Source organism: Neoarius graeffei, chromosome 9 (genome assembly GCF_027579695.1).
Source record: "Neoarius graeffei isolate fNeoGra1 chromosome 9, fNeoGra1.pri, whole genome shotgun sequence".
Taxonomy (NCBI): Eukaryota; Metazoa; Chordata; class Actinopteri; order Siluriformes; family Ariidae; genus Neoarius; species Neoarius graeffei.
In genome coordinates, this window is record NC_083577.1 from 69,894,402 (window position 1) to 69,917,280 (window position 22,879).

The 22,879-nt window shown below is 42.0% G+C and overlaps 1 protein-coding gene across 3 annotated transcripts in view; it reads right to left on the minus strand.

The window, feature by feature from the left end:
- Window positions 1–482: 482 nt before the first annotated feature.
- The window catches only part of nrp2b (neuropilin 2b), a 178,494-nt gene continuing 156,097 nt past the window's right edge, over window positions 483–22,879 (minus strand). The window contains exons 13-17 of one of the 3 annotated variants that reach the window (XM_060930178.1): window positions 21,628–21,893; window positions 16,109–16,205; window positions 9,201–9,233; window positions 3,088–3,150; window positions 483–2,416 (exon numbers count right to left, since the gene is read on the minus strand). In XM_060930178.1, coding sequence (XP_060786161.1) covers window positions 2,115–2,416; window positions 3,088–3,150; window positions 9,201–9,233; window positions 16,109–16,205; window positions 21,628–21,893 — 761 coding nt within the window. In that variant the 3' untranslated portion in view covers window positions 483–2,114. Of the gene's footprint in view, window positions 2,417–3,087; window positions 3,151–3,476; window positions 7,482–9,200; window positions 9,234–16,108; window positions 16,206–21,627; window positions 21,894–22,879 lie in introns of those variants that run through there. The other 2 variants (XM_060930179.1, XM_060930180.1) reach the window with 2 other exon arrangements.

The following is a 22,879-nucleotide window of genomic DNA, read 5'->3' on the forward strand; positions in this document are numbered from 1 at the left end:
CCAATGAACTAGCGAGTGTTAACCCTCTCTCATGTTATTTGCCCTGTTGATAGCGGGGTTTGCTTGCTGACCAATGAACGAGTGTTAACCCTCTCTCATGTTATTTGCCCTGTTGATAGTGGGCAGGGCTTGCTGAGCAATGAACAAGCTTTTTATCTGTAGCCTATTAACTAAAACAGGGCAGTCGAGCAGTAACATTAGTCCAACACAGCAGCAGAGACGGTTTCACATAAAGACAGCAGCAGCCACCGTCAAATGGTACGGTTGGAGTCTTGTTCTCGGACTCGACTCGAAATTTTCTTTAATGACTCGGACTTGAACACTGGAGACTCGAGACTGAACTCGGACTCGAAGTTAAGTGACTCGACTACAACACTGGCTTTATGAACACCAACATAGACACAAAGAAGTGATCTGAGTGAATTATCCAGTTTCTCATTCATGTTAAATAAAGCAAAATGATATTCCACATCACATGTAAATCAGTTATTCATTTTTCCTTTATTAAATAATAATAATAATAATAATACCAATAAAAAGAACATATTTCTGTACAAAGTCTACAAACAGGAAATTTTGAATCATCTGACCAGTGCCGGGATTTCCACGTCTTTTGGTGTTGGCCCCCTGTCCCAGACAGAAGAGGTAATACTTTCACAGCTCTGCAGCAAAGCTAAAACAGGTCAGAGCTCCAAGGCACTTGGAAAAGAATCAACAAAGTCCAGTGACAACAGAGCTGGACAAAACATCTCTCCCTCTTTTTCTTTCTTTCACTCCCCTAAAACAGCTAAGCAGTTCTTATCTGTTGTTGCTTTCAGCACTTCCTAATCAGTACACTCCACGCAATCCTGCTGGCTCCCAGCATGCCTCTGTAGGGCGCTGCGAGGACAGCTAGTGGGTAGAATGAAAAGATTGAAGCGCATTTTATCACATTCACTCTCCCATTTCACATTGAGGCAAACATGCTGTGAAATTTCTGCCCATGTTTGTGTTTTACAGCAAACCTGTTCTTGTGGTTTTGGTGACCTTTTACTTTTCAACAGGTCATAAGGTAATATTGTGTGTGAAAATGTGTGAAATGAAAGAAAGCATAAGGCCCAATTTCACCAAGGCCCTGGAGGTTTAAAACCCAAGAACTGGTGTTTCTCAATGGCTCTCCTCCAAAGACAGTTCGCTTAAGGCTCACTTGTGGGTCCATATAAGAAGCTTTTTTTTTTCCAGCTTCATTAATGAAGTCTCTCTTTCTTTGCCAAGTCCTTTTAATTTAGGGTATGGGATAAGGGAGCTAGAATATAGTGAAGACCATGTGTCTGTGGGCGGAGGAGCCTCATTCTTCTCCCATTCATTACCTCCAACACTCGAACTCGGTGGCTCTTATCTCTTCGCAATCCATAGGTTGCAATTAAAACAATGCTTCAATGGTTCACACAGCATTATTCTATGTGTATAGATCCAACAAACAAAATCAAAAGAACACCATAGACAATCTTAATACTCGAATCTAACTCACTGGGCCAAAGGATTTTCTTGCAAATGTAATACAACATTTCGGTTTCTTCATCTACCCGCTTCTGATAACAATGAATCACAACAAAAACAGACTGAACGTAAGCATAAGACTGGTTTAAAAAGCTTTGACACAGCTCAAAAAGATGGCAGAAGAATGGCTATGGTACAGAGCAATAACTCAAGCAGATGTGCATAAAGACACAGGTCTAAAACTAAACAACATGTCCACAATCTTCTAGACCACGTCTTTCACAAAATGGAGGCCAAGACTTCACAAGCAATGATCCGTTTACAAAGTTCTAGTGCCACTCACTTCTAACTCCCATTAACCACTTTCTTTTAGATCTTTTTTTTTTGTTTAATCTTTACAAATCTATATTCATATACACTTTTTAAAATTTAGTTCATTTTTAATTTTTTTTTTGGGATAGGCATTCAATTGATATGTGTTGATATTTTCCCACAGTCCACTGGGAGCACCTGTGAATCGTACTGGTGAATCAGAGATCTGCTCTGAGTGGCAGGTGGGCCATTGGCAGGAAAGTGAGGTTCATTCACAGTCTGTGATTGAACTGTAAGGAGGCGAAAACATTTGCAGCAAGACTTCAGGCCTCTGAGCAGCAGCGTTGCTGGTTGATCACCTTTTGCTTGATACCGTCATACAACTCAAAGTTGTAGTTCTCCAGCGTGGTGGAGCTCCTGGACGAAAGGCCATTGTAGGAGCAGGTGCAGTAAAGCAGAAGGCCGGCACACACGGCACCCAGCAGCACGCCCAGAGAGCTCATCACAATGATGGTGACCAGGATAGGATCCAGAGTTAACAGCCAGGCGTTGTCCTTCTCAGAGACACGCGTCACTGGAGGACTACGTGAAGGCTCAGGTGTGCTCCATGCAGAAAATGAAAAACCTACGAACAGGACATGGAGGACATTGTCAGACACAATACATACTGTAGGTTCGTGCCTATACCAGGCTACATTTGAATAGAAACATATGCCTCTGTGGCTCCAAATCCCTGAGGAAAAAAAATATTTTAAATATCTTCATGAGGCACCTAGTCTCCTACCTAGAAGAGTACTATCATAAAAACTACAATATGCTAAAAGCTTTTATGGTTCGAAATGCAAAACATGAATTAACTAATTAGATATAACAAAAATACACCCACTAATGTTTGACTATATACACGGCATTTACGGTACCAACTAGAGACTTGTGCCGGTCTGTGCTCAGCCTTTTTCTGATTGGGAGACAGACGCTACGGTACATAAATAGAAAAAATAAGCCGTTCAGAAATACGTCGATGGCAGGATTCAAACTGACGTTGCAAAATCTATCCCCTTTCTAGACAGCGCTCTAGACCGCTCAGCCACAAGGGATGGCATCTCAAACTGAGGTTATAGAACATGGCACTTACACAGTCAGTACGCAGTAGCGCCACACCACAACTGTGGAATCACTACCTGAGGCTGGCACGCCAATTACATTCTTAAACACGCTTGAATTTGGTTAAACATGCACACATACAGACAGGTGCCTCTATAGGCTTCAGCCAAAAAAAAAAAAAAGAGGGATCACCTTGATCCAGGCGATTTCTGTCATGAAACAGAGGATTGTTGCCAAATTCGACGGGTCTTCGCTCTGAACAGAAAACAAAAATAAGTCGGCATTTTAGTGGGGTTCAGCTTGAAAGACTACAAAGACAAATAAGAGAAAAACCTTGCATGTTTTTGCTAAATGAGTGTGTGCTGCATGCTATGACTCAAGCTCTAATGGCATGAAAATACAAGCATAAGCAGCCTCAGTAACACACTGTTTATTGGCTATTCACTGAAGCAGAACTGACAACATGTGCAGTACATTTTACATTTTAAGCACCAACATAATGAAAAAAACGTCACCCACAATCAACTAACAAATACATATAAAATGCAGGATTGCTACATCATAAAACACTCTCGAAGCAGTTTGTAGAAAAATATCACTTTATTATTACATTCCGCACAACATTTTCCAAGACCATAAAATTCAACAGGCTAAAATATTCCTCAAATCTTTTTGAAACAGGCTGAAGTGCAGCGCAGAAATGGCACATAAACAGACAATCCCAGTCAAGACCCAATATACACAAAGAGAGGATGCAGGGAGCACACAGGCACAAATGTATCAGAGATCTTGAGACCATGTACATGAAGCAAAACACAAATATGATACACTGCACCAGGATCAAAATGTATTTAAGATAAAACACTGACATTTTCCAAACTATTAATGCTACTTGTCAGTTTGGTTTGAATCCAAATTTTTCTTACCCAAAAAAAAAACCCCCAGCCCAGACTCATTCTAAGTTGTACTATGACGGAAAATATGTCGACCTGAAATAATATTAAAAAAAAAAAGATTTCTTTTTCAAAATTAACACAGACTGTGCATACGCAGTGTGTTTTGTGCTGAGGCAGGCTCTTGGCACTCTGAGGCCTGTATACGGCCAGGAGGACCTAAGTGCTTTTGCTCATTAATATCATTTGATGGACAGCAAAAGGAAAAGGGCCCAGAGACAGAATGCTTACGGCAGGCTTAATAAAATGCAATCGACCCATTATCTAATTAGAAATATTTAGAGCTACATAGAAATCGCACGGGGCAGCCATGGTTGATATAAAAGCACATTGAGACCAGACTGCTAAGCTGTCAGTTTCAGGAGGGGGAAAAAAAATACTCTACATAAATAAAACCATCCAAAGTTGGCATTCCTACAGGAAAATCAAAAACTTTGAGGGTATTATTATTATTATTATTATTGGGCAGTCTGTGTTAAAAGCCTTACGTCAGAATGAACCTCATGAGCTCGACTCACAGGCACAATGAAGTAAAGGAACACAGAGAAAGAAATGGGGTTCCTTTTTGGCACTATACAAGACAAATTGACAGTGACATCATTATTTATAGAAAATGGCAAGCACTGTAATGTAGGTTGGCACCGTGTTTTACATTGTTTGCAAGATAAAAAGCTTTGAAGTCAATATTAGTGTTGCCGTCACTTAAAAAAAAAGCGCCATTGTTCATTTATCATTAAATCTTAAACAAAAGCCATAATGACAGCTTGCTTTATGCTTGGTAGACAGGCCTGCTTGAATCCTGGCCTCATTACAGTGGATGTAATTTTTTTTAAACAAGGATCTAATGTACGCAAGGATTAAGGAGACGAAAGATAGACAAGGGAGTGAGAGAATTTTTTTTCTCCCAGCGTCATCACGGGTCTGCCAGGTCAGGTGCTCTATCTGGCTGCCTGCAAGCGGCTTTCATGTGCTTTTGTGTTCTTAAGCAAACCCCTACAGACTCCAGACGGACCAGAGCTGGTGTATCTTTAGACCGACCTCTTGCTTTGATCTCCACTTCCACCTTTCCATGCATTCTTTTGTGACGAGCAGATTAATGGGGCAAAAATGGCCTGTGTCATTGTAATGGAGGATTATTTTCACCTCTTGCCATATGGAGGACATAAGACGATATTGGGATTTACGTTCTCCTTTAATCCCAAAATGCATCTGATGCTACCAAAACCTGAAGGAGCTTCCTAAAGGCCAGCTTTCATTTATAATAAATGATGCCTCAAACATTTTATGACGAAAGGGAATAAGATGTTCATGGAATGTTCATGAATCTCGCTCTAACGCTGTGTATCTTGGATGTGTTGTGTGTTTATTCAATATAATATTCGATATAATATACTATCATCAAAGTATTCTGATCTGCACTAATCCTGAACGATGTTGCTCAGATCATTACTGGGTGTTCAATAAGTAATCTCATTTTGGTGGGGGATTGTCAAAAAGGTATAACACTGCTATAATCAAGTCAAGTCAAGAACATACACTTTAAAGCTATCAGACACTTCAGAATGAATGAACATGTATTACAGTATGCACATCATCATCATCAAACATCAAGATTGTTATGCCATAGAAATGCATTTCCAAGTGTGATAATTGCACAAAAATAATTCTGTATATTTGAGATACAGAGAAACCATAAAGGAAAGCCATCCGATTTGACACAGTGAGCAGTGTTGATACGTATAGAGTCTGCGAAGTTCTCTCACTCTCTGCAGCGCTATCAAACATGGCAAAGCCCCACTACTGTCAAACATGAAGCGGAGCAGCCAAGCAAAGCCACACGTACACATTCACAGCTTGAGTTTCACTCTCCGCCTCCATACAAGCCATGAAAACAGCCGAAAGCAGCCAAAATAGCAATAGAAGTCAGCAGACGTGATTGGCTACCAGAGAACGCTGGACATTAATCAGTGCATCAGTCATGTGCATATGCATTTCCATTTAGCCTTTCAGTCAGCAACCATGACGTATCAAGTTGGATATAAAAATATTACAGAAAATAACTAGCATATAAAGTACATTTAGTAAAGTACATTAAGTATTTTCTGCAAAAAAGTGAGGCTCTTTAGTGACTGGCATTGAACAGCCCTGTGCCACTTGTATATTTAAGGCCAATGATGAGACTTAAAGATTGTGGGTTGCTCAGAGGTGTAAGACTGGCTAAGGCAGGGTCACATAACTTTTGCATATAGAAAAATCAAACATCTTTAGACACAGATGTACTAAAGCAAGTTACAGAGCTTCATAGACAGTCAAGAAATAAAATGTACACATCAACAGACAGATATAGATCTTCCTTCTGGATACACCCTTCAGTTAGGAGACAGACTCGCGGGAAAAGGAGGGTAAGACAGTACGCGGAGTGAGTCTGGGATTGCACCTATGCACCCAAATAACACTTGTACATCCACCCACACACACACACACACATGGACCAACAAAGCACGCAAAGACACATTCTTTCAAAAAAAAAAAAAAAACCAAAAACAAACTGTGAATCTGTTACACTTCTGCTTACAAGGCATCTTTAACTAACTTTAATTTTCCCCCACTTACTCTCCCTCTTCCTTGTCAAGTGTGTGTATGAGTGTATGTGCGTGCATTATTCAGTCCACATGCGAACGCTTTAATGTGACACAGCAGTATCCTGCTTTCCTTCTTGCATTTTTCTCATATCACTTTTTTTGTTTTTCTCTCTCGGTAGTTCTGGCAGCACTGCACAGCCTTTTTTCCCCCTTGGCAACAGGATTGGTCACAAGCAGGGGATTAGAACCTTGCCAAGTCAGGTTCCTATCCAGCCGCTCTCTCCAGGGAGACCAGAGATCGAGAGAAGTGCGTACACACACACACACACACACACACACACACACACACACACGCACACACACACACACAGAGGTGGCTTCCTGCCACTCAGGACTGCACGTCTCTTCTCAACAAACTCAGAGCTGGAACTGCAAATGCTGCAAAACTCCACTCAGAGCTTCATACAGGTCAAAAGGTTCCAAAAGGGCCACGACCATACGTTGCCTTCTCTTCTCCTAATTTGAGCAACAAATCACTTTTAAAAGTCTGCTTTCACCGATGGCAGCTTTCAAATATCTCCAGATTAATTGGTGTGTAGGTCATCCTTGGTGCAAAATCGTTCCTGAAGGGCACTGCGAGTGCATCACTGGGTATCTGTGCCTGTTGGTAGTTATGAAGCAGCAGAATAATAGCGAGAGAAAGAGAGCGAGAGTCTAGAACCCTCTCCATAGTCTCAGTCTCCATCAGTCTTCTCTACTTAGCACTGGGAGCACGGCTCATGTTTCTCCTGTCTAATGGTCAGCATGGGCTCCACTGCGGGTGCTGTAGCGGTGCCACCTGGGTAATGGGTGCTGTGGTAGGACACCGAGTGCTGGCTCTTCTTGGCAGCCAGGTGGTAGCGATGGCAGCACAGCGCCATGAGGAGCGTGACGAAGGCCAGCAGCACCAGTGCACCCCCTCCAGCTATAACGTAATACCAGTAGGTGGGCATGGGCTGCAGGGACACTGTAGTGTCTACAGTGGGATCACTCATGCCAGGAAAGGCTCCCCCTGGTGGACAGACACAGAAAAGTTGGCTTGGGGTTGAGAAGCATGCAGACTGCATTGCTTAATGCCAGCATGACTGATTTTAATATTGTTATTTTTGTTATATTGGCTCTTGGCTCTGATTTGCTGCACAGAAATGAAACAGACAGTCGCTGCACACAGACAGGCAGATGTGCATGCATGTTGCCTCTCCCTAGCCCTTGCCATTTATGAATTGTTCAAGCTTCACATTTTTTTTTCTTTTCGAATTTTTGCTGGAACAGATCAGGAGTTTTATGATAATTTATGAGGTGTAAAGAAACATTACACGATGAGGTCATAGAGAAGCTTTTTTTTTTTTGTCGTTGTTTTGTTAAGCTTTCTCTAGCTTGCTGCATTAAACTGACATACTCTATCACAACTGAGATCACAGAGCTATCCCATTTGGACAAATGTTATATAATGACAGGAACTGTCTACAACACAAAGCCAAATTCTCAGCTAGAGAGAGAGAAAGAGATAGAGAGAAAGTCATTATTATAGTGTCAGCGTGTATGGTTGTGTGTGAGAGTGAACGTGCACATGCATACACTAAAATCCTGATGTGCGCTTGTGTGTCTGTGTGTGTTGTCTGTTCTTTCATGCATGGATCAGTGCCAGCTTCGTCTGCCTCAAGCCAAACTCCTCCATGAACCCCATCCAGCATTGTAGGGCAACAACTCACTCATATTTCTTTCTCCCTCACACACACATACACACTGAATCGAGCAAATCCCTGCCACTGACGATCCCCCCCCCCCCCCCCCCCCAACCAACCAACATCACCACCTTCATCTAATCTAGTTTTCTGTCTCTGAATTCAAAAGTAAAACAAGCGTGTAATTCGAGTTGTCCGTGTATCTGCCTCATTTCTCCAGGAGCTGTCTAAGGATATGGGCAGCCACTGAAACCAAAGTGAATTCCACTAAGAAGTCAGTGGCACATTTCTCCCAAGTCAAGAGCACTCCATATATGGTGCTGAATTCATCCAGAGAGCCAGCAAGAGAGAGATGGAGAGGAGGGAGATATAGTGGATACAGAGCGAGGGAAACCTGGAGAGGTGGAGAGTCGAGGAACATGAGGCAGTGGAAAATGTATGGAGACAGAGAAAGCGAGCTAGAGAAGAGCATGTGAGGACAGGAGAGGAATATGTTATTAGTGTACTAATATGGCTGATGGCACTGCTGCACACTGAACCCACTGTCTCCATTCTTCACAACCTCTCATGCTGACTACAGAGCGATAACTCATCTAAACTTACTGTCGAAAGCTGCCAGCTTGTTTAGGGTCATGAGGGTGCACTGGTGCTATATGTGCGGTGAAAAAGTGCTTGCTGCATCCACACGTATGCCGTGATCATCGCATTTCATCACCAACCACAAAACATCACTGACTGTTTCACATGAAATTTCATTTACATGCTGGGATACTGTCCATGCTGCGAATGACAAGAGGTAACGATGATAACGGCGATGATGCCAGACAGAACACAGACACACGTGTCTCACTGACAACGGATCGGATTCAGCCTGCTATACACATGTACGTACTCCATCACGACAAAGACACAAAACTCAACCAATAGATGGTCTTTGACAGAGCAAATCAGCTGCTGCAAGCTGTGCTGGGCAACAAGCAGGAAGCATAAACATCTGCACAGGAATATGACAATCATTAGCGTGGGAACATGAAAAGAAAACTCACCAGTCATCTCTGGTGGGAAGGCAGGGAAAGGTTCTAAAATCAGAGAAATATACAGAATGAAATTAGAGTGCAGATAGAACTGATTAAAAGTAAAACACAAACCAAACCAGAATGTCTGGGATAAATAATATAGACTGAGTTTCATTAAGGTTGTATTGCATTGCATTGCATTGCATTGCATTGATCTGTGATGGTCCACCTTTCGTTGGCACTGAATCCTTAAAGAAATATTCCATCATCATTTTTCAACCCTGCATCTGGACAAGAATTTCAAGCACCAAGGGCTGGACTGAGGAAAAAAAAACAACCCACAAACCTCTTTCCGATGGACCCACTTAAAGTGGTGCTTGAACGTTTGTGAACCCTTTAGAATTTTCTATATTTCTGCATAAATATGACCTAAAACAACATCAGATTTTCACACAAGTCCTAAAAGTAGCTAAAGAGAACCCAGTTAAACAAATGAAACAAAAAATATTATACTTGGTCATTTATTTATTGAGGAAAAGGATCCAATATTACATATCTGTGAGTGGCAAAAGGATTCGCAGTTAATTTGAAGGTGAAATTAGAGTCAGGTGTTTTCAATCAATGGGATGACAATCAGGTGTGAGTGGGCACCCTGTTTTATTTAAAGAACAGGGATCTATCAAAGTCTGATCTTCACAACACATGTTTGTGGAAGTGTATCATGGCACGAACAAAGGAGATTTCTGAGGACCTCAGAAAACGCGTTGTTGATGCTCATCAGGCTGGAAAAGGTTACAAAACCATCTCTAAAGAGTTTGGACTCCACCAATCCACAGTCAGACAGATGGTGTACAAATGGAGGAAATTCAAGACCATTGTTACCCTCCCCAGGAGTGGTCGACCAACAAAGATCACTCCAAGAGCAAGGCGTGTAATAGTCGGCGAGGTCACAAAGGACCCCAGGGTAACTTCTAAGCAACTGAAGGCCTCTCTCACATTGGCTAATGTTAATGTTCATGAGTCCACCATCAGGAGAACACTGAACAACAATGGTGTGCATGGCAGGGTTGCAAGGAGAAAGCCACTGCTCTCCAAAAAGAACATTGCTGCTCATCTGCAGTTTGCTAAAGATCACGTGGACAAGCCAGAAGGCTATTGGAAAAATGTTTTGTGGATGGATGAGACCAAAATAGAACTTTTTGCTTTAAATGAGAAGCGTTATGTTTGGAGAAAGGAAAACACTGCATTCCAGCATAAGAACCTTATCCCATCTGTGAAACATGGTGGTGGTAGTATCATGGTTTGGGCCTGTTTTGCTGCATCTGGGCCAGGACGGCTTGCCATCATTGATGGAACAATGAATTCTGAATTATACCAGCGAATTCTAAAGGAAAATGTCAGGACATCTGTCCATGAACTGAATCTCAAGAGAAGGTGGGTCATGCAGCAAGACAACGACCCTAAGCACACAAGTCGTTCTACCAAAGAATGGTTAAAGAAGAATAAAGTTAATGTTTTGGAATGGCCAAGTCAAAGTCCTGACCTTAATCCAATCGAAATGTTGTGGAAGGACCTGAAGCGAGCAGTTCATGTGAGGAAACCCACCAACATCCCAGAGTTGAAGCTGTTCTGTATGGAGGAACGGGCTAAAATTCCTCCAAGCCGGTGTGCAGGACTGATCAACAGTTACGGGAAACATTTAGTTGCAGTTATTGCTGCACAAGGGGGTCACACCAGATACTGAAAGCAAAGGTTCACATACTTTTGCCACTCACAGATATGTAATATTGGATCATTTTCCTCAATAAATAAATGACCAAGTATAATATTTTTGTCTCATTTGTTTAACTGGGTTCTCTTTATCTACTTTTAGGACTTGTGTGAAAATCTGATGATGTTTTAGGTCATACTTATGCAGAAATATAGAAAATTCTAAAGGGTTCACAAACTTTCAAGCACCACTGTATAATTAAAGCCTACGTGGGCAGTTGTTGAATTCTGTGAATTAACAGTGTTAGGATGAGGCAAATGTAAAAGAACATCTTACCGACCGTGTTTTTAGATCAACTTTCAAGACAGAAGCAATACTGTAAAATTAATTGTATTACTAGGAGCCTTCCCTGAGGTTTTGCGGTATCCACATACAATCATAACCACAAAAATACACTTAACAGACAACCACAAATTCCTCTTTTAGTCCGTTCTCTGAAAGGACATGTTCTACAGATATAGAGCTTCATATACAAAATCCTCTGGCTGCAAATACATACTGTACATTACAGGTGATTTTTGAAATCAGGTGAATCTGAATTCACCGAGATGATTCTAGATTTATCTAGGTGAATTAGGTTGACATTCTTAAAAGGGATTTTTTAGGGGGTTCATAAAAGAATGAGAACGCTTCAACAACCACTCTCTATTCACACTCCCCCATTGTTTCTCACTCACCCCCACCCTCTTTATATCTTCTATCCTTTTATACCTCTCTACCCAGAATTACACTTGGATACCTGTCTTTCTGCCTGTCTATCTAATTTAATCTGCTTCCTCCCCACACTTTTTTACTGTCCTTGCTGGGAATGGAACTGCTTTGAAGTCCACCACTTTACCACGACACCACGGAGGATTCAGTTGCAACAAAGAAATTAAACATTCCACTAGATTATCCAACCCTGACCCTAAATCCTACAACACCGATAACTATAACTATACCAGATACAGGTCATTTCGTCCAACGATCATTTCGTCCAATAGTTAAGACATTTCGTCCAAAGCCTTTTTCACGCACACCATCAATTATTTTATATTTCAGGTATTTGTTTGGGCGGCACGGTGGTGTAGTGGTTAGCGCTGTCGCCTCACAGCAAGAAGGTCCTGGGTTCGAGCCCCGTGGCCGGCGAGGGCCTTTCTGTGCGGAGTTTGCATGTTCTCCCCGTGTCCGCGTGGGTTTCCTCCGGGTGCTCCGGTTTCCCCCACAGTCCAAAGACATGCAGGTTAGGTTAACTGGTGACTCTAAATTGACCGTAGGTGTGAATGTGAGTGTGAATGGTTGTCTATGTGTCAGCCCTGTGATGACCTGGCGACTTGTCCAGGGTGTATCCCGCCTTTCGCCCGTAGTCAGCTGGGATAGGCTCCAGTTTGCCTGCGACCCTGTAGAAGAATAAAGCGGCTAGAGATAATGAGATGAGGTATTTGTTTGTTCGAGAAAAAGGAGGAATTCTCAATGGAATTTGACCGAAGCAAAACACATTTTTGCAAAATGAAAACGAAACCAGAAATGATGGTACTTAGCAAGTGTCAACTTTGGGCGCGTTCGGCTGGGGCCGCTTGTGGGGAGAGATCGTTTTTATTAGCCCAAATTACATAGAAAATCTATACTCGCACTTGCCAGATATCCTTAGCAAGTATGATATAAAGTATGATATCCAGATATGAGAAAACGTGCGTTTTCTCAGTCTTTATACGGGCACGCTGATGCCTCTTGATCATGCGCAGGTGAGCCTCATTAACAGTGCGCGTGCGAGAGTCCGCTTGGGTGCGGTCCGGAATGCGCGCGTGCCGAGCGGACTCTCGCACGCGCACTGTTAATGAGGCTCACCTGCACATGATCAAGAGGCATCAGCGTGCCTGTATAAAGACTGAGAAAACGCACGTTCAGTGCGAAGTATTACACCACGTCAGTGCGCCTTACCGAGCCTTATTCTCCCGTGTAGATTCCCTGGGTTTCCGATCCTGTTTCCTGTTCTTAGTTTCTGTTTTTGTCTTTGCCTGATTTAGCCTGTTTGTGCCTCGCCCGACCTTTCGCTAGTTTCACGTTTACGAGATTGCCTGCCGTTTTGGATTGTTTGCCTGTGCGTTTTTGATAGTGCTTAATGTACGCCCTTAAATGAATTATGGTTTGTTTGTTTATATCTCGATCTTGTCGCACATATAAAATAACTGATAGTGCGTATGAAAAAGGCTTCGGACGAAATGTCTCAACTATTTAAGGAAATGTCTCAACTATTGGACGAAACGGTCATTGGATGAAGTGTCCTGATCCCACTATGCCTATAACTACAACTCTGACTATACCTTTGCCTGAATTTAGTTCCAGTCTGGAGCAGTCACACCACAACTATAATCTCGTTTGGTCCTGCCACTCAGGGAAATAAATGCATGCAACTTAGGAATAGCCATGGAAGTTTTTTCCAAGTAGTAGCACATTACTCCGGGTCACACTGTACAGCTTGGACTTCAAAACAACCCATGCTCATACTCTCTTGGTTGATACAATAGAGATAGGTCACGGATTACGGAAATAGAATAAAAAAGGATACAAAATACGGAGTGGTTACAGATTTTAATACGGATGCAAGTAATTTACGGATCGGTCACGGACGTTTCATTGCATTACAGACTGGTTACAGATTTCATACGGATGATGCATCATGGATAAAAAATTGAGAAGTCTAAAACAATTAAATGTTTGGACTGCTGAAGTTCATAATTAAAATATCTTACCTGCATTTATATGTTTACTTTATTAATTTACGATTGATATTTACGGAAAATCACATATCCGTGAATAAAAGATCCGTGCTTTGTATTAGATTTTTTATTTTCCATGAAGCCATATTCCGTGACTTCATGATGCAACAAGGATGTACAAAGATGTCAGGGAAAAACAGCACATGCTCAGACAACATCACATGTAAACAATTACCTGATTGGTCAGATGTTTTATCGGATCAGGTTCAGGCCTGGAAAAATCGCTCCAGAAGCAACCTCACCGATACGGATAAACCCAGGCCTGGGCTATAGGGATCGTATATTATTTCTTAATTAACGTGTTACTCAATTACGGTTTCGGTTTTAGTAACCTTATATTGTGACTCGTATTGGCAACTAATTGCAATTAAATATTATACTTATCGGCCTATTCGGCTTTTAGCCGAGTTGAATTTAGTTCGTTTGGTCCACGGCAGGCGTCGCTTATCCGCGCGATCTTCACCAGACTTGTGCGAAACTTCGAAACGTCAAGTGTCAGCCAGGTGTCAGCGCCGCCATTTTGAAAACTGTTTTCCAAATGAAATATTGCACAAAAACGAGTTTAAATGACGATTACTGCCTACTTTTTTCAAACTTTCCTGATTGCTATCAAAACAAACAAAACTTCCGGTTTGATTACGTCAGCATTCGAAAGAGGGCGGGCGCGTCTTTTGACAACGTCGGCAGATGTTGGTCACTTTGATTTCCGCTGTACGTTTTACTTCCGTCCTACGAAGTCTCGCACAGGTCTCAACAAATCTCATTTACGGCCATTGCTTTGACATATGGACTGATATATTACATAGCATATTTCAAACACTCATAACTTGCTATAGAAGCGACAAAATAGCGATCAAAAATCTCATCTCATCTCATTATCTCTAGCCGCTTTATACTGTTCTACAGGGTCGCAGGCAAGCTGGAGCCTATCCCAGCTGACTACGGGCGAAAGGCGGGGTACACCCTGGACAAGTCGCCAGGTCATCACAGGGCTGACACATAGACACAGACAACCATTCACACTCACATTCACACCTACGGTCAATTTAGAGTCACCAGTTAACCTAACCTGCATGTCTTTGGATTGTGGGGGGAACCGGAGCACCCGGAGGAAACCCACGCGGACACGGGCAGAACATGCAAACTCCGCACAGAAAGGCCCTCGCCGGCCCCGGGGCTCGAACCCAGACCTTCTTGCTGTGAGGCGACAGCGCTAACCACTACACCACCGTGCCGCCCCGCGATCAAAAATGCATTCCGATATTTTAAAAAATGAGATAAATACCACATAAACTGCAGGGGAACTATTTATTTATAGTTATCGTTATAGTTAGAGTTATCGTATTGTGGGACTGAGCCTTAATTCACTAAGGTAAATCTAGAATCACTTGATTTCAAAAATCACCTGTAACACATATATGAAGGCATTCTAGACAAATACATTTTGCACAAAAACACCTGCCCTTAGACTTCCGTTATAAATGATTTTCAGTTAAACATGCTTTCTTTTCTTTTCTTTTCTGAGGACAGGGAAAGGTAGACAAAATGGTAATCGAACAAACATGGACGAGAGATTAGATTGAAAAATACAGGAGTATCCCTTTAAGAGCGAATGCCAGTTGACTAGAGCACAAAGCATGCCTTCGAGAGGCCCTTCAGATCTGCACAAACACACTACAGTGTAAGGAATGGTTATGCTGATGACTGAAAAAGAGTGGGAGCGAAGAGATAGACAGCAGAGAGGAACAGGCGCCTGTGTGCTCTGCACATTCTCAGAAAACAGAAGGGGTGTTTAGAAAAGTCTGGAATGCAGACACAATTAGAAAAAGCTGTGCACGGCGAGCAGAGACTGATTTGGCATGGGTGCAAGCGCTGCTGCGTTCAAGCCGAACCGCACTAATTGATAAGAGTACTCCCAAAACTCGGATTAAGAACGAAAGCATGCAATGTAACACAGTTTTTAATTATCTGACCTTTTGTACATATCGCATGTGAGAGAAGAGTCCACAGAGAGGGAAATCCGTGTATTTCTCGATAATAGGCATGTGCATACAGAGCTACACTGCAAATACTGACTTCTCTGTGACTTTTCTGTGTGTATCTACAAAAATTATTCATGACAGGCAAGATGGCTGTCTAATAATTCCCTGCCTCAACTCTGGGACACTCTAATTGCAAACAAGAGAAGAGAAGAAGAAAAATCTGATTAAACCCAGATTAGGATCAGAGCCCACAAGGCAAGTGTGACCTAGTTTCACTGATCAGTGTGAAGAGTGAACTTTAATAGCTCGCTCATTTTTACGGTGAACTTGAAGGGGTCTGGGATTTCATGAGATAGTATGCTCATCTGACAGGGATAAACAGATGGACATATCGAAGGTGGAGGGAAAATAAGACTTTTGACTTACTGGTGCACTGTTCCAGCTCTGTGCTAGAACTCATGTGGATATTGTCGATCCAGATGTGGCCTTGGCTGCTGTGCTCAAAGAAGCCTTCGATGACAACCTGAGAGAGAAAACTGTGTCAATAACATTCGATATATTGTGGTATTAGTGTAATTAGTATTGAACATGATAATGTATTTAGAAAAATGTATACATTTAGATAATATTGGCTGACATTGTTAGCCTAGTAAACTAGACCCACCCGCCTAGCGGCCAAAAATATTTTTTGCCTAGCGAATGGGTCTAGCCTCGCACCATATAAACAAAAACACCCCGGGCATCAAATCGTGCCCGCCAATCACAACGCAAGGTTTTTGTTTGGATTCTTTGGGCGGGCTTTTGCAGGAGCGACGACAAAGCTGCGCGACGCTGGAGAAAGCGCAACAGGGAAGATGGCTACGGCTAGTGAACAGCGCGCGTTTGACTCCGCTTTGGAATCAGTTTTAGAAGAATTAGACTTGGAGTTTTCGTTGAAACATGAGCAGGAAGAGGCTCTCCGCTCATTCCTTTTCAGGAAGGACGTTTTCGCTGTTTTGCCGACCGGCTATGGCAAAAGTCTGATCTACCAGCTGGCTCCGCTCATAGCCAAAAGGATGGGGCTAGTTTGTGCAGTACGAAGAATTAATAAACAGCTTTGAAACATTACTTTTTGATTGTTTCTTATTTTCCCGTTATTTTAAATTTAAGGGAAATTATTTCACCAAACACCACTAAATAAAAACTCTCAAAAACAGTTTAAGCAAACACTTGAAAAACACTTGGAAAAAAATGTGTATGTGGTACAGACTCCAAACTTGTGGTCATTATCTCCAAACTTCTTAATATCTAGAAACTGTTTATTAATTAATACGTATTTTGAAAAATTATTTATTTCAAGGTCTCCCCCACTGCTTTCTGTCGCTCTGACTACGTCACAGTCACTGTTGCGCTGATTGGTCAGAGCATTGGCCTATACGCACAGAGACAGTTTGAAAGACAGCAGTTTGTTCCTCCTACCCGCTTCGGAAATGTCTACGGATCGAGGCCAGACTAAATATTCACATTTAGTCTGGCTTGCCAGGCTATGATATTGTGGTATATCAGATATATTCCATTTAGCTAGCAAGATATTGAACGAGTCAAAAGCCAGCCAATATTATTATTACAAGGCATACACACTCTCTTTTCCAGTTTTTCAATGTCCGTTGGTTTGTTTTTCTCTTGTAAATATGCATAAAGAATCTCTAATTAAGTTTTATAGCCTTTCGGATGTTCAACACGTCTTTCTCTTTCCCGGCAAACAAAAATGCTTCTGCGCATGCGCAGCAGAAAATTCTCTCATTGAATATTTGCATTAGCTCCAACGTGTGATGTCATGTTGTCTTGACAACCATGCAATATCGTAAACCATATTCAACGCTCATTCTCCATTGGGTAGAGTGACGTAATACATGTAGGATAAACGATATGCTAACAATATTGCATGCTATCAAACCAAATGAATGAAACTCGCAAGAAGGGAATAGAACACATTTTTACTCCATCGAAAAAGTGTCCTATATGTATAATAATCTATATTATAACATACTTGTTACCTGCGAGACCATGCTGATTTGTTAAACTCTGAAACAGGCAAAACACGTTCAATCCCTCAGCTCCAATGTCTCCAGCCATATATTCTTCCCATCACATAACTACAAACCTTTCCTATTAGTTCACTAGGGTCACTGAATCATTCATAGCGGTTACTGTATAATATGCTTCATATGCATATAATATGAATATTGACTTTATAAAGTGATTTTAAAGGTAGACTGCCTTTCAGATTTTTCAAGTGTAGGGCATAAAAATAATTTTCCCTGACACCCAATAATTTTTGTTTAGTGGACCGAAAGCTACTGAATTCGAATCACAGATTTCCAATTTTATGAGTTTTTTTTTAAAATGGAACAATTAATAAATTTAGGGCCAAGAGGCCCTAAATTCTCCACTATTTTTTCCTGCTTCACCATAACACAATACAAAATACCACGTCATGCATCACATGGTGGGCTTTCCCTGTTTGCGCAAGGCATTGTGGGATACAAATCTGAAACAGGACAGAAAAATGGAGGACGTGAGCGTGCGAATGAAACATGAAAGACCGACTACAGTAACAGAAAGTGAGAAGAAAAGACATTATGTTGTGAAGGAAAGAAAATACAGGACCAAACTAATAAATATCGGCAGTCAACGAGCACCTCGGTGTGATCAGCTGTTCATTTAGAGACAGAATGATGTACAGTGCCTTGCAAAAGTATTCATACCCCTTGACCTTTTTCACATTTTTCCACCTTACAACCACGAACTTAAAAGTTTTTTATTGAGATTTTACGTGATAGACCAACACAGAGTAGCACATAATTGTGAAGTGAAACAAAAATGATAAATGGTCTTCAAAATTTTAAACAAATAAAAATCTGAAAAATGTGGTGTTCATTAGTATTCATCCCCCTGTCCTCTGATACCTCTAAATACAATCCAGTGCAATCAATTGCCTTCAGAAGTCATCTAATTAGTTAATAGAGTCCTACTGTGTGTAATTTACTCTCAGCATAAATACACTTGTTTTGTGAAGGCCTCAGTAGTTTGTTAGAGAACACTGAAGAACAAACAGCATCATGAAGACCAAAGAACTCACCAGACAGGTCAGGGATAAAGTTCTGGAGAAGTTTAAAGCAGGGTTAGGTTATAAAAAAATATCCCAAGCTCTGAACATCTCAAGAAGCACTGTTCAAGCCATCATTCAAAAATGGAAAAAGTATGGCACAACTGCAAACCTACCAAGACATGGCCGTCCACCTAAACTGACAGAGCGAGCAAGGAGAGCACTGGTCAGAGAAGCAGCCAAGAGGCCCATGATCACTCTGGAGGAGCTGCAGAAATCCACAGCTCAGGTGGGAGAATCTGTGCACAGGACAACTATAAGTCGTACACTCCACAAATCTGGCCTTTTTGGAAGAGTGGCAAGAAGAAAGCCATTGTTGAAAGACAGGCATAAGAAGCCATGTAGGGGACACAGCAAACATGTGGAAGAAGGTGCTTTGGTCAGATGAGACCAAAGTTGAACTTTTTGGCCTAAATGCAAAGCGCTATGTGTGGCGGAAAACTAACACTGCTCATCACCCTGCACACACCATCCCCACTGTGAAACATGGTGGTGGCAGCATCATGCTATGGGGATGCTTTTCTTCAGCAGGGACAGGGAAGCTGGTCAGAGTTGATGGGAAGAGGGATGGAGCTAAATACAGGGCAATCCTGGAAGAAAACCTGTTGGAGGCTGCAAAAGACTTGAGACTGGGAAGGAGATTCACCATCCAGCAAGACAGTGACCCTAAACATACAGCCAGAGCTACAATGGAATGGTTTAGAGCAAAGAATATTCATGTGTTAGAATGGCCCAGTCAAAGTCCAGACCTAAATCCCATTGAGCATCTGTGGCAAGACTTGAAAACTGCTGTTCACGGACGCTCTCCATCCAATCTGGCTGAGCTTGAGCTATTTTGCAAAGAAGAATGGGCAAAAATTTCAGTGTCTAGATGTGCAAAGCTGGTAGAGACATGCCACAAAAGACTTGCAGCTGTAATTGCAGCAAAAGGTGGCTCTACAAAGTATTGTCGCAGAGGGGCTGAATACTAATGCACATCACATTTTTCAGATTTTTATTTGTTTAAAATTTTGAAGACCATTTATCATTTTCATTTCACTTCACAATTATGTGTTGGTCTGTCACATAAAATCTCAATAAAAAACGTTTAAGTTTGTGGTTGTAAGGTGGAAAAATGTGAAAAAGTTCAAGGGGTATGAATACTTTTGCAAGGCACTGTAACTGTCAGTGCATGGTCAAGGTAAACCTGTTGATGACAGTAATGCAACATTGTGGATGCCAGCTGCCGTAAAACCCAAAAAAAGAAGGAAAAGAAGAAGGTGGTAAATCTGCGCATGCACACGGACTTCCTCTGTCTGCTTGACTGCGTGAAGCGAATGATTTCATGCCCATTATTTGCTAGGGGAATAATCCCCTCAAATTAAATAACTTCCCAGCCACAGAATGGCCTGCGTTTTTTTGTGAGATATAACAGAAATAAACATATATCACAATGACCAAATTTCAGAGGGAACTAAATTTCACCGATTTTATGAAATCGAAAGGCCGTCTAGCTTTAAGGTGTCACTGATGGCCTACTTGTAAAAAGGAAGCACTTTATCTGTTGGAATGTAAGATGAGTGAATTCATGTTATAATCCAGAAGGCTGCATTGTTTTTTTTTTTTTTTTAAAGAGAAAGAACGTACAGTACCAGTCAAAACTTTGGACACACCTTCTCATTCAATGTTTTTTCTTTATTTTCATTCATTAAAAGACACTTCATGTCTTAAAGTAATGATGGATGTCGTCTCTCTTTACTTAGTTGAGCGGTTCTTGGCATAATATGGATCACTACAGTTGTGGAATAGGGATATTTATTGTATTTTTATTATGTATTATTTACTGTTTGATTTCGAACGCATTAAGAAGGCAAGAAATTGCACTAATTAGCTTTGGACGAGGCACGCCTGTTAACTGAAAAGCATTCCAGGTGACTACCTCATGAAGCTGGTTAAGATAATGTCAATAGTGTGCAAAGCGTCATCAAGGTAAACGCTGGCTACTTTGACGAATCTAAAATATGAAACATTTTGGGGGGGCGGCACAGTGGTGTAGTGGTTAGCACTGTCGCCTCACAGCAAGAAAGTCCTAGGTTCGAGCCCCGGGGCCGGCGAGGGCCTTTCTGTGTGGAGTTTGCATGTTCTCCCCGTGTGGGTTTCCTCCGGGTGCTCCGGTTTCCCCCACAGTCCAAAGACATGCAGGTTAGGTTAACTGGTGACTCTAAATTGACCGTAGGTGTGAATGTGAGTGTGAATGGTTGTCTGTGTCTATGTGTCAGCCCTGTGATGACCTGGCGACTTGTCCAGGGTGTACCCCGCCTTTCGCCCGTAGTCAGCTGGGATAGGCTCCAGCTTGCCTGTGACCCTGTAGAAGGATAAAGCGGCTAGAGATAATGAGATGAGATGAGATTTTGGGGGGGTTTTAAACACTTTTTTTGTTTACCACATAATTCCATATCTGTTCCAGATGTTATTTCATAGTTTTGATGTCTTCAGTATCGTTCTACAATGTAGAAAATAGTCACAATACAGAAAAACCTATGAATGAGTAGGTGTGTCCAAACTTTTGACTGGCACAGTAAATGTACATTTATTAGAGCCGTAGTGAACTTTAGTGAATCCTGGCACTCAGCGCGCAGTTCCAAATTATTCATTCTTTCCGACAGTAATGTGGAAATATACTTTTGGGATCCAGCATCAGCTTTTGTCAGCACTTGATAATGAGAAACCAAAAGAGCTCAAACAGCCTCACACCTTCTCCTGACTGAGAGATGAATTGGGACTCTGAGGAAGGACCTGACAGACTATGTCTCCTCACCTGATACTCCTTAGGGGACTGAGGCAGGATGGTTCGTCCTTCTCTCCATTTGTGGTCCTTGTCTGCTTTCAGAGTCCAGAGCGGGGTCTCATCTTGATTGTCGTTGCGAATCAGGACCTGCAGCCTTCCCTGTGCATCTCCAGAAAGCTGGTAGTAGAAAAGCAGACAGAGCGGCCCTTGCTCGGGTCCCACAACGGGGCTCAGGAGCTTTGCACGCTTATGCTCAGTCTTAGGACCCGCCTCCAGGTACAGGAAGCTGCCATAATCTGCAAAGGATGAGGATTCAGGAGGTGGTTAACAATAGAAATGAGATGATAATTAACTCAATGCAGACCCTGACCTTGTGCTTGTGTGTGTGGTGTGAAAGAGAGAGAGAGAATTTCTGTGCACACAGTGAATGCTGATGTCTGCCACCTTTGTTGCATCTCTCAGCTCCCTGTAGCTCTCTGTGTGCAGTCTGAGAGGGTGTGAAAAGATTTGGCAGGGTCTGAACACGTGAACCCTCAGGACAGTCGGAAAGCCAGAACTAATTGCACAAACCCTGACTCATTATAGTACGACTGATGATAGTAAATGCAAACTTGTGTACCTTGTACATCACATGCAGACACCAGTACTGCATAATAATAACAAAACAAAAATCTTGCTTATTTTGTTCAATATTGAAATAACAATAATTTATTACAATTATTCATGTAAATTAGGTACTGACAAGTGTTATGCCTGTTATTATTTTACCATTTCAAATCAAGCAAAAACAACCTTTTCTTTTGTGGTCCATTATAAAGGCGTATTTTTTTTCTTCTTCCAAATTTACAAATCTTTGAACCAAACAGCAACTGTTAAGACTGTCAGAAAATGAGAAAAATGCAAAAGAAAAAAAATGCAATTAAAACACATGAATATGGCAACTACGTAATCCATCCATCCATCCATTATCCATACCATGTATCCGTCAGGGTGGCACGGTGGTGTAGTGGTTAGCGCTGTCGCCTCACAGCAAGAAGGTCTGGGTTCGAGCCCCGTGGCCGGCGAGGGCCTTTCTGTGTGGAGTTTGCATGTTCTCCCCGTGTCCGCGTGGGTTTCCTCCGGGTGCTCCGGTTTCCCCCACAGTCCAAAGACATGCAGGTTAGGTTAACTGGTGACTCTAAATTGACCGTAGGTGTGAATGTGAGTGTGAATGGTTGTCTGTGTCTATGTGTCAGCCCTGTGATGACCTGGCGACTTGTCCAGGGTGTACCCCGCCTTTCGC